General features: G+C 41.6%; 1 protein-coding gene across 10 annotated transcripts in view; it reads right to left on the minus strand.

Moving 5' to 3' along the window:
* LOC132403704 (protein transport protein Sec61 subunit alpha) overlaps positions 1-10,972 on the minus strand; it is a 36,236-nt gene extending 25,264 nt beyond the window's left edge. For 2 of the 10 annotated variants that reach the window (XM_059987288.1, XM_059987287.1), the window contains exons 1-4: positions 10,847-10,969; positions 8,203-8,270; positions 523-588; positions 366-444 (exon numbers count right to left, since the gene is read on the minus strand). In XM_059987288.1, the coding sequence (XP_059843271.1) occupies positions 366-444; positions 523-588; positions 8,203-8,270; positions 10,847-10,853 (220 nt within the window). In that variant the 5' untranslated portion in view covers positions 10,854-10,969. Of the gene's footprint in view, positions 1-365; positions 445-522; positions 1,700-4,668; positions 4,846-8,202; positions 8,271-10,846 lie in introns of those variants that run through there. The other 8 variants (XM_059987297.1, XM_059987296.1, XM_059987289.1 and 5 more) reach the window with 7 other exon arrangements.
* Positions 10,973-12,850: the final 1,878 nt, after the last annotated feature.

A 12,850-nucleotide genomic window follows, 5' to 3' on the forward strand; every position in this document is an offset into this window, starting at 1 on the left:
GTTAATTGACCACTTTGGGCGAGTCCAGGTTGTTGGCAAAATTACTGTGGGAATAGAATTGCTCAAGAGCTAACACGGACCTAATGGGCCAAACGGACTTTGGGAAACATGGGAATATGAGTGATATGACACCTTTATGAAGCACTGTGTCTTTTAGTAGAATACCTAATAAACATTTAATTTAAATTCACAGCTCATTTTTGACAACACTTATGACAATATTTTTCACTTTTGGCCAGTGTTCCTTTTTGTGCTACAGACCAAAACCATTCAGCAAGGGATCTGTGGACCCCATGTTGGGAACTCCTACTTTAGCAATGTAATTCATGCAAACCATATACTAAGCTTACTGTATTAAGACCAACCTCTGTTTGATGCCAGTATAACCCTCATCCAATAGAATGGATCTGCAGAGTCTGAAGACATGATGCCGAACAATGGGATCTACAAACAAGATGCAAAAATGTTTCAAGCATCACCTGTGACTCAAGAAAACACACTTGAATTTTAAAACCTACTCACCTGGCAACATACTAGGAATATGAAGAGTGTAATAGCCGTCCACAATACTTTCTCTCTGAACTGGATCTATGCAAATAAACAGATCTGTTAAAATAAATAATCTTCAATACTCTAGCTAAAACTAATTCTCAATGAAAGTCAGCTTTCAACATTTCCCAAAAAATTATTTAAGCCAGAGTTAAAATTAGTTGAGCCAGGACAAACTTATATTAGATTTATATTATCCAAGCAATAATCTTATTAAGAACATTTATATAAAATTCTACTGCTAAAAAATTTTGCTTTGGTTCAATGTGACATTACTTATTACAATCACAACATTTCCGGTCAAGATGGTGCCTGCGTACAACACTCCTTTGGTCAACATCTTCCGGACAGATCATGAAACCATATACTTCACTTCTTTTATGACTTACATTTGTTTTTCAACTTGAATGTGATTCTGGAACTGATGGAGCCTGTTTGGGTGTTTCAGCATTCTGCAGTCGCTGAAAGAATTCCGGGAGACAGAGGCAGTGTGCAGGAACACAGTGCCAAAAAGGCTACAGGACAGCTTTGGGACATGAGCTGATGCCCCATTTCACTGATTAACCCTTCCACTGTTCAGCGATTAAAGCAATGAGGGAGATTGAAACATCCAAGGTGAGCACCGGCTGCCTGCCTTTTGATCGCTGGGGGAAATCACTACTATATCCTATAACCTCCTACAAAGTTAAATTTTGCAACACAGGAGACAGCAGAGCTTCGCTCAATGCCTTCTTTGCTCACTCTGACCACCAGAACAAGGAGGAACCATTGTGCACCCCCATATCTCCCGATGATCTTTTGGTCTCGTTATTTGAAGTTGACATGCGGGTTGCCTTCGAGAGAGTGACTCTGAAGAAAACATCCAGCCAGAATGGAGAACCTGGCCAAGTACTGAAGACCAATGCTGACCAATAGCTGGTGTATTCATGGATATTTCCAACCTCTCGCCCCTGCAGTCAGAATCAGAATTAGGTTTATTATCACCGGCATGTGACATAAAATTTGTTAGCATAGCAGCAGCAGTTCAATGTAATACATAATTTAGCAGGGAGAGAAATAATAAATAAAATAGTAATAAACAAGTAAATCAATCATGTATATTAAATAGATTAAAAACGTGCAAAAACAGAAATACTATATATTAAAAAAAAAGTGTAGTGTCCAAATATTCAATGTCCATTTTGGCAGAGGGGGAGAAGCTGTTCCTGAATCGCTGAGTGTGTGCCTTCAGGCTTCTGTATCTCCTACTTGATGGTAACAGTGAGAAAAGGGCATGCCCTGGGTGCTGGAAGTCCTTAATAATGGACACTGCCTTTCTGAGACACTGCTCCATGAAGATGTCCTGGGTACTTTGTAAGCTAGTGCCCAAGATGGAGCTGACTAGATTTACAACCTTCTGCAGCTTCTTTCGGTCCTGTGCAGTAGCCCCTCCATACCAGACAGTGATGCAGCCTGTCAGAATGCTCTTCATGGTACAACTAAAGAAGTTTCTTAGTGTATTTGTTGACATGCCAAATTTCTTCAAACTCCTAATAAAGTATAACTGCTGTCTTGCCTTTATGACTACATCAATATGTTGGAACCAGGTTAGATCCTCAGAGATCTTAACTCCCAGGAACTTGAAACCAGGCATGATTTGTGGAGGGCTATTTCAAGGGCAAAGAGACAATTTTGAATGAGGTTGGAGGCGACATCGGATGCATGGGAAATCTGGCAGGGTCTGCAAGGCATTACTTCCTACAAAGTGAAACCCAATAGCATGAATGGCACTGATGCTTCACTACCAGATGAACTCAATGCCTTCAATGCACGCTTTGAAAGGGAAAACACAACTACAGCTGTGAAGATCCCTGCTGCGCCTGATGACTCTGATCTCTGTCTCAGAGGCTGATGTTAGGCTGCCTTTAAAGAGAGTGAACCCTTGCAACGTGAAAGGTCCCAATGGAGTAACTGGTAATGCTCTGAAAACCTGTGCCAACCAACTAGCGGGAGTATTCAAGGACATTTTCAACCTCTCACTGCTATGGGCGGAAGTTCCCACTTGCTTCAAAAAGTCAACAATTATACCAGTGCCTAAGAAGAATAATGTGGGCTGCCTTAATGACTATTGTCCAGTAGCACTCACATCGATAGTGATGAAACGCTTTGAGAGGTTGGTTATGACTAGATGAACTCCTGCCTCAGCAAGGACCTGGACCCATTGCAATTTGCCTATCGCCACAATAGGTCAACGGCAGATGCAATCTCAATGACTCTCCACATGGCTTTAGACCACCTGGACAACACAAACACCTACGTCAGGATGCTGTTGATTGATTATAGCTCAGCATTTAATACAGTCATTCCCACAATCCTGACTGAGTATTTGCAGAACCTGGGCCTCTGTACCTCACTCTGCAACTGGATTCTTGACTTCCTAACTAGAAGACCACAATCTGTGCAGATTGGTGATAAGATATTCTCCTCGCTAACGAACAACACTGGGGCACCTCAGGGATGTGTGCTTGCCCACTGTTTTACTCTCTATATACTCGTGACCGTGTGGCTAGGCATAGCTCAAATACCATCTATAAATTTGCTGACAATACAACCATTGTTGGTAGAATCTCAGGTGGTGACGAGAGGGCGTACAGGAGTGAGATATGCCAACTAGTGGAGTGGTGCCGCAGCAACAACCTGGCGCTCAACGTCAGTAAGACGAAAGAGCTAATTGTGGACTTCAGGGAGGGTAAGACGAAGGAACACATACCAATCCTCATAGAGGGATCAGAAATGGACAGAGTGAGCAGCTTCAAGTTCCTGGGAGTTAAGATCTCTGAGGATCTAACCTGGTTTCAACATATTGATGTAGGCATAAAGGCAAGACAGCAGTTATACTTTATTAGGAGTTTGAAGAAATTTGGCATGTCAACAAATACACTAAGAAACTTCTTTAGTTGTACCATGAAGAGCATTCTGACAGGCTGCATCACTGTCTGGTATGGAGGGGCTACTGCACAGGACTGAAAGAAGCTGCAGAAGGTTGTAAATCTAGTCAGCTCCATCTTGGGCACTAGCTTACAAAGTACCCAGGACATCTTCATGGAGCAGTGTCTCAGAAAGGCAGTGTCCATTATTAAGGACTTCCAGCACCCAGGGCATGCCCTTTTCTCACTGTTACCATCAAGTAGGAGATACAGAAGCCTGAAGGCACACACTCAGCGATTCAGGAACAGCTTCTTCCCCTCTGCCAAAATGGACATTGAATATTTGGACACTACACTTTTTTTTAAATATACAGTATTTCTGTTTTTGCACGTTTTAAATCTAGGTCCAGGAGCCAGTACTCATCAGAGGATCAGAGGTTGAGAGTGTCAGTAAAAGTTAAATTCATGGGTGCCACTATCTCACAGGACCTGTCCAGGACCCATCATATAATTGCAAAGTTATCAGGAAATAATTAAATGGTTAATAAAAAGAGACAAAGTACCATTTAACTGAGTAACAATTTATGTATTTAAATGAAATACAGAACAAATCAGAACACTACCAATACCTCTGCAAGTACTATAAAAAGTACTATTAGTTCCTAATCGTTTTCGATCAAGTGATTCATTTGCCATGTTCTTTTAGTTGACTACAGAGGAACAAAATCAGTGCAGACACATTATGCCTTCAACCTTCAACAGACAGCCTTCAGCCAAAGCTTCTTATAGTATATTAGCCAGTTCCCAGGGCAGAGATGGCTAATACCAGAGGGCATTATTTTAAAGTGATTGGAGGAAAGTATAAGGGGGATGTCAGAGGCATTTTTTAAAATATACACTGAGAGTGGTGTATGCATGGAACTCGCTGCCAGGCACGGTGGTAGAGGTAGATACATTAGGGACAATTAGGAAACTCTAAGGTAGGCACATGGATGAAAGAAAAATGCAGGGCTATGTAGGAGGGAAGAGTTAGATGGATCTAAAAGTAGGTAAAAAAGCTCGTCATGACATCATGGGCTGAAGGGCCTGAACTGTGCTGTATTGTTCAATGTTCTTGCATGAACACTTGCATTTCTTGTCAGAAAGCAGAGTTAAAAGTCGAGAGAGAAAGAGCATGTACTCAGTGACCACTTAATTAGTCATAGGAGCTTACCTAATAAAGATGAGGTCTTCTACTGCTGTAGCCCTTCCACTTCAAGCTTTGTCATGTTGTATGCTCAGAGATGTTCTTCTGCACACCACGGTTCTAATGTGTGTTTATTTGGAAGCAGATGCTGGCAGAAATGACAGCAAAGCAGCAATGGCTTGACTTTCTGGGAAAATGAAGAAGCTGTAGGATAGATATATTCCAAAAACCAAGGCAAAATAATACAACTTTGGCCGACAAGGGAAGTCAAAGCTAATGTAAAAGCAAAAGGGAAGGCAAACAACAAAGCAAAAATTAGAAAATACAAGATTGGGAAGCTTTTAAAAACCTACAGAAATCAACTAAAACAGTCATTAGGAGGGAAACGATAAAATATGAAAGCAAGCTAGCAATCATTATCAAGGTGGATGGAAAAGCTTTTTCAAGGGGTGAGTGTGTGTGTCTGGATCAGATGAACTGCACCCTAGGGTTCTGAAAGAGGCAGTGGCAGAGATTATAGAGGCATTAGAAACGATCCTTCAAGAATCATTGTACTCTGGCATGGTTCCAGAGGACTGGAAAATTGCAAGTGTCACTCCACACTTTGAGAGGCAGCAGAAAAGTAATTATAGACCAGCTAGCCTGACCTCAGTGGTTGGGAAGATGTTGGGAGTCAATTGTCATGGAGTATTTGATGATATAGGACAAGATAGGACAAAGTCAGCATGATTTCCTTAAGGGAAAATCTTGCCTGATGTACCTGTTGAAATTCTTCGAGGAGATTACAAGAAGTATAGATAAAGGGGATGAAGTGGATGTTGTATATTTGGATTTTCAGAAGGCCTTTAACAAGGTGCCACACACGAGGCTGCTTACCAAGTTAAGGCCCATGGTATTACAGGCAAGTTACTAACATGGTTAGAGCATTGGTTGATTGGTAGGAGGCTGTGAGTGGGAATAAAAGGACCCTTTTCTGGTTGACTGCCAGTGACTAGTGGTGTTCCGCAAGGGTTGGTGTTGGGACCACTTTTTTATGCTGTATATAAATGACTTAGATGATGGAATAGATGGCTTTGTTGACAAGTTTGCAGATGATATGAAGATTGGTGGAGGGACAGGTAGTGGTGGAGGAAATGAGTAGAATGCAGAAGGACTAAGACAGATTAGGAGAATGGGCAAGAAAGTAGCAACTGAAATACAATGTTGGAAGATGCATGGTCATGCACTTTGGTAGCAGAAATAAATGTGCAGACTATTTTCTAAACAGGGAGAAAATCCAAAAATCTGAGATGCAAATGGACTTGGAAGACCTTGTGTAGAACATCCTAAAGGTTAACTTGCAGATTGAGTCAGTAGTGAGGAAGGTAAATGCCATGTTAGCATTCATTTCAAGAGGTCTAGAATACAAGAGCAAGGATGTGATGCTGAGGATTTATAAGATACTGGTGAGGGCTCCGCTTGAGTACTGTGAACAATTTTGGGCTCCCCATCAAAAAAAGACGTGGGCTGGCATTGGAGAGGGTTCAGAGGAGGTTCTCAAGATTCAGGGAATGAAAGGGTTATTTTATGAGGAACATTTGATGGCTCTGGCCCTGTACTCGCTGGAATTTAGAAGGATGAGAGGGGGATCTCATTGAAACCTTTTGAATGTTGAAAGACCTAGGCAGAGTAGATGTGGGAAGGATATTTTTCATGGTGGGGGAGTCTAGGACAAGAGGGCACAGCTTCAGGATAGAGGGGCGTCCATTTAAAGCAGAGATGCAAAGAAATTTCTTTAGCTTGAGGGTGGTGAATTTGTAGAATTTGTTACCACAGGTAGCTGTTGAGGCCAAGTCGTTGAGTGTATTCAAGGTGGAGATGGATCAGTTCGTGAGGTTACAAGAAGGCCAGGGAGTGGGGCTGAGGAGGGGAAGAAAGGATCAGCCGTGATGTAAACTCTAAAGACTTCGTGTGTGAAAATCGTAGGAGATCAGCATTTTCTGAAATACTCAAACCACCCCATCTGGCACCAACAATCATTCTAAGGTCAAAATCACTTAGATCACATTTCTTCCCCTTTCTGATGTTTGGTCTGAACAAGAACTGAACCTCTTGACCACGTCTGCATGCTTTTATGCATTGAATTGATGCCACATAATTGGCTGATTAGATATTTGCATTAACCAACAGGTACATCTAATAAAATGGCTACTGCGTGTAATCAATTAATTTCCAAATGGCTTTTGTGTAGTGAACATTTTAGATGAATTGAGTAAATTATGCCTGAATTTATTGTCAGTCAGACCTGGCGAGTAATACACTTTAAAAGTCTGTAACTTTTGTGCTGAATATAGCAAAGATGGAGCCCCTCAGAGAAAATTTCCACGGGCTTTTAACCGTACAACATGTTGAACTTGCAGTCATGCACGCCTTCTTAAATACCTTTGAACAATACAAGGAATAACCGTGTATTACATGGGGAACTGCAAACTAGATCTAGTGCCAAGCCATGGAAACGTCCTATAAAATTTAGCTAATGACCCATTTTTCAGGTAGCCTGCAGTTTCAGAATGTCCCTAACAGACCAACCAGATGCCAGACACAGTAGCAGCATTCTAATTACTAAGAGCAGACATGTATGAATTTTTAATTAAGTATCTGGTATGCATCCGTAAATCAGCAGAGTGGTAATAGGATTAACATTCTAATTGGAATAGGAGATCAGTTGATAAGAATATAAATGCAGCGTAATCAAGAAGGATAGACTGCGACTGATTTCCAAGTCCCTCAAACATTATATTCTGTTGACTTCAACAAATAACAGCCATCGCTTCTCCAAGTCAGTCAAAAGTTGCACATTGACTTTCTGCACTCCCTGTCATCCCTCTATATCAACATTTACTAATTTCTCACCTTTTCTAACTATCACTTGTGCTATGGTAAATTTTCATGGCATTTATGCCCCAGCTATTTTTTTTACCTAAGGTAATAAATTTGAACTTAAAGAAAAATGCACATATTTCCCTGCATTCCAAGTCATTTCCTCCTTCCTTGCTGCTCAACTAGTACATACACATTGAGTTCATGAGCAATGAATGAGATAATGTTGCAACTCTATAAAACCCTGCTTAGACCACACTAATCTGAGACAGGGCAGTAAGTGAAAAAGGAGCCTGATGACCCACACTCAGTGTTTCACAAACAGCTACTTCCCCTCCACCTTCAAAGGGCCATGAACACCACGTCACTGCTTTTTTCACTATTTGTTTTGTCATTTGTAGTACTTTTATGTCTTTGCACTACAGCTGCAAAACACCATTTTTCACGTTATACAAGACAGTCATAATAAACCTGATTCTGATTCAAAACATTAGCATCACGACAAATATAACTTAATCTGTCTGTAGAGGCAGAAGATAAAGAACAGCAGAATAACTAGACAGGAAGAACTCCGGAGAAATTTATTTTCCCAGTGATAAACCAACGGTTGAAATAGTCTAGAGCACAGTGTGCATATTCATTTGAAATCAAAGTGGATATTATCATCAGATTTATAAGGACATAAACTAAAATTATTTTTACCTTTCTTTCTGGCTTTTGGATTTCAGGTAGAACAGCACAAAACGGCTTAATGACTTCTAAAAATTTAACTGCAATAGACAAGAATATTCATTTCAAACAAATTAAAATTAAAAGCTCTATGTAGGTGCCTATACCTTGAAATACAGCACATTCTCCAAACATCACTTAGATTCAATGAAGAACACTATCAGAGTGTCAATGACAGCCGAGGTTACCCGGTTCTTCAGGGCAGTTTTCTGCTTCTGATGGCGGGTGATAGGTGAGACCAGGGGAATGATGTGAGGAGCTGGGACGAGATAGGCAGGAGGAGGAGGAGGAACCTAATAGGAGAGGACAGTGGACCATGGAAGAAAGGGGAACCAGAAGGTGGTGGTGATGGGTGTCTTTTTCCTCCCCCACCCTCATGACCTGTGAAGTGATACACTTTTGGAAGGTTGAATGTGAAACTGAGTACAGGGTTAATGTCGTGATATTTTGCAGTGTGGCCCTTGGGATCCATATCTATGGTTCGCTCAAAGTTGCCACTCAGCTTTAAGAAGATAGATGGTGTGTTGGCCTTCATTAGTAGGGCTCTGAGTTCAAGAGCTGTGAGGTAATATTACAGCTCTATAAAACACTGGTCAGACCACATCTGGAATATTGTGTTCTGTTCTGGTCACCTCATTATGGGAAATAGGTGGACCTTCAGATCAGAGAGCATAGCTTATAAGGATAGGTTGAGCGATCGAGGGCTTTTCACTCTGCAGCAAAGGAGGGTGAGAGGTAACTTGATAGAAATGTACCAGATGATAAGGGGCATTACATGGAGAACAAATGTTTCCCAGAAGGGAATTGGCTAATATAAGGCATAACTTTAACATGATTGGAGGCAAGTATAGTGGGGGCAGGGAGGCAGAGGTAGTTTTTTTGTTTACACAGAGTGGTGGGCGTGTGGAACACGCTGCCAGGGGTTGCAGTGGAGGCAGATACTTTGATAATACTTAGATGGGAACACAGATGAAAGCAAAATGGCAGGTTACCTGGGTGGGAGGGTCAGATTGATCTTGTGGTGGCATCCGTCGGTCTCGAGAGACCATGGATCTGCGCCTGGAGTTTCCAGGGCGCAGGCCTGGCCAGGGTTGTATGGGAGACCGGCAGTTGCCCAAGCTGCAGGCCTTCCCCTCTCCACACCACCGATGTTGTCCAAGGGAAGGGCACTAGGACCCATGCAACTTGGCACCAGTGACATCGCAGAGCAATGTGTAATTAAGTGCCTTGCTCAAGGACACAAACACCAGTGACCTTCAGGTTACTAGTCTGATGCCATGCCCACTAGGCCACGCCAACAAAGATTGATCTTAAAACAGATTAAAAGGCTGGCATAACATCATGGGCTGAAAGGACTGGAATGTTTTATGTTCTAAAAAGGAAAAGACAATTGAAAGAATTTTAAATCATGGATGGGAACACCAAAGGAGCAGGCATCAAAAGGAATGGATCAGAAAACAAACACTGGCAGCCCCTTGAGTCTCCGTCTCATGGCCTGGCCGTTTCACCATTACAAACCCTCAATGAACTGAGGAGTAACAGAAGGAAAGCACGGCTTAAGCTAGTGCTTTTACTAGAAATATAACGATTAAAAACTCTGCTCTGAACGTCTGAGATGATAACATGTTAACAGTCAAACTAAGTATCAATTATAAAAGTTAAAACAGAACAAATCCTTTACGCGCCAGTTTGCAAGATATAAATCTCTGTGCTAATTTAACACTGTCACAGTGTTATGATTCTGAAAACAAGCGACTTGGCTAGAATGGCCTTCAATCGAAAGTTAACAAGTTCCATGCAGAGCACTGCAGATGCCCGAAAGCGACAAACCCATGCATATTTGATTTACACTAATATAAATGTTTTATGCGACTGTTCTATAGATGCAGTACAAGTGTCTATTTCTGTATTCTTCAATTTTAAAAAAAAATCATGCATGTTGTTAGATTAATTCGCTACTTGAAGTTGCCCCCATCGTGGGAGGATCTGATAGGAATGCCGTGGGAAATAAAATGGGATTAGTGTGTTTAGGGTTGAAATTCCGCACCCGATCCGGATTAACACACACACAGCGCTGGAGAAACTCAGCAGGTCAGGAAGCATCTATGGAAAGGAATAAAGAGACCGATTCTGATGCAGAGCTTCCACGCCCACAGATGCCGCGTTTATCCAGCAGAACACGAGTTGCTCCAGATCCCAGTTTCTGCAGTCTCTTGTGTCTGGGATTGCAGAGAACTTGGTAGAAGTGTGCGGTCGATGGGCCGAAGGACTTGTTTCTACACTGCGTTACTTGGCTCCAAAAGTAATTATTTGGCAATGGGAGCGATGCAAGAGACAGGGCACCCTATCTACAATTAAGAAAAGTCACTGGTGTTATAAAGCACAGAGTGAATCAGTGAACTATTTGCATTAATCCCAACACAGACTCTGCAATCACCAACGAGGGGAGAAGTTTGGTGGGGGGGGGGGGTATGACAGTAACTTGTGCCTGGCTGCAGGCTCCGACTCATTGGGGCTGCTGCTGCTGCCTGCACTGCCGACCGCAGGGTGCACACGCCCAGCCTGAGGCGGTGCCAGTCGCCCCCGTGTCAGGCTGCACCCACCCAGCCATACTCACTACCCATCGCCGCACCGCCGCCAGCTCCACCCGAAGCTCAATGCGCCACCGCCTCTCGCTTCAGTCACGGAGGAGGAGCCGCCGCCACGTGACTGGGCCGATCACGTGATCTGAGGTCCCCACGTGACCGTCCGACACGCCCCCCCCCCCCCCCCCACGCCGTCGCCGGGATACGGGCGGTCAATTCCGAAGCGCTTCCTGGGATTTCATCCCTTTGTCCTCGATCCTGAGGAGGAGGAGAGCTACCGAAGCTCGGAATCCCAGCAGTGGCGTAGATAGGCTCGAAGTCTGGCCGCCGAGTGTTGAGGGGCCTAGGAAGATGATAGTAACACACAGAATGCTGGAGGAACTCAGGGGGTCAGGCAGCCTCTGCCGAAAGGAGCTGACAGGCGACGTTCCGGGCTGAGACACTTCTTCAGGACTGAGAAGGAAGGGGGAAGACACCAGAATAAAAAGTTGGGGGAGGGGAAGGAAAATGAGGTGGTGAAGATCTGGAGAAGATAGGAAAGAGAGGATCAGGGAAGGAGGGGACCCAGGGGAAAACTTATAGGCAGATGAGAAGTTCTCCCTTTTTTGGTTTATTTCGGGGCACTAGACATGGCTGTCCTCTTAGTCCATTATTATTTGATATTGCCTTACAACCCTTGGCAATTGCTATCAGAGAATCACAGAATATTCTTCGCATTAATCGTGGGACAGATATACATAAGTTATCATTATATGCAGATGATTTATTATTATTTATTTCTAATCCTGAGAAATCCATTCCTGCAGTTTTATCATTGCTGGCTCAATTTAGTGATTTTTCCGGGTATAAATTAAATCTTAATAAGAGTGAATTGTTTCCTTTAAATAGACAGGTTCCAATTTATGGAAATTTACCTTTTAAATTAGTTAATGACTTTTATTTACTTAGGAATTAAAATCACAAAAAACTATAAAGACTTATTTAAGGTTAGTTTTTTACCCTTAATCGATCAGATTAAATATTTGTTTACTAAGTGGTCACCACTATCTTTATCTTTGATAGGTCGGATTAATGCTATTAAGATGGTTATTTTACCCAAGTTTTTATATATATTTCAAGCGGTACCAACTTTTATTCCGAAATTTTTTTTGCTAATGTTGATTCAAAAATTTCCTCATATATATGGCAGAATAAAAATCCTAGGTTAGGTAAAATATATTTTCAGGAGGCAAGGAAGGAAGGTGGATTGGCATTGCCTAATTTTAGATTTTATTATTGAGCAGTTAATATCCGATATTTGATATGTTGGTTAAAGGATTGGGATATATCTTTTAGCCCTCATTGGGTGAACTTGGAAATTAAATCTGTACAAGGATTTGCACTGGGTTCTATTTTAGGGACTTCTCTTCCCTTTGCTCTTTCTAAATTGCCGAAACGAATTGACAACCCGATAGTTAAACATACTTTACGTATATGGTTTCAATTTCGGAAATTTTTTGGGTTGACTCAGTTTGTTTCAAATATTCCTATTGTACCGAATTTTTTTTTATCCTTCTATTATAGACCAAGCTTATTCAGCTTGGAAGGCTAAAGGATTACTACGATTTTCCGACTTATTTTTGGATAATTGTTTTATGTCTTTTGAGCAATTATCTAATAAATATAATTTGCCTAGATTTCATTTTTTTAGATATTTACAGATTAGGAATTTCTTAAATACTGTACTTCCTACTTTTCCAAATTTTGTGTCTTCAGGCATTTTGGAGAATTTGTTTGAACTAAGCCCCTTTCAGAAAGGGCTAATATCAAAACTTTACAATATAATTATGAAGATACGTTCAGAGGCCTTTTACAAGACTAAAAATGATTGGGAAAGAGAACTTAACCTTACTATCCCTATTGAGAATTGGGATAAAATTCTTCAATTAGTTAATACATCATCTATATGTGCTAAACATTCACTAATACAGTTTAAAGTTGTGCACAGAGCTCATATGTCCAAGGATAAATTGGCTCATTTTTATTCCTATATAAAT

The sequence above is a fragment of the Hypanus sabinus genome, chromosome 13, assembly GCF_030144855.1.
Source record: "Hypanus sabinus isolate sHypSab1 chromosome 13, sHypSab1.hap1, whole genome shotgun sequence".
Taxonomy (NCBI): domain Eukaryota; kingdom Metazoa; phylum Chordata; class Chondrichthyes; order Myliobatiformes; family Dasyatidae; genus Hypanus; species Hypanus sabinus.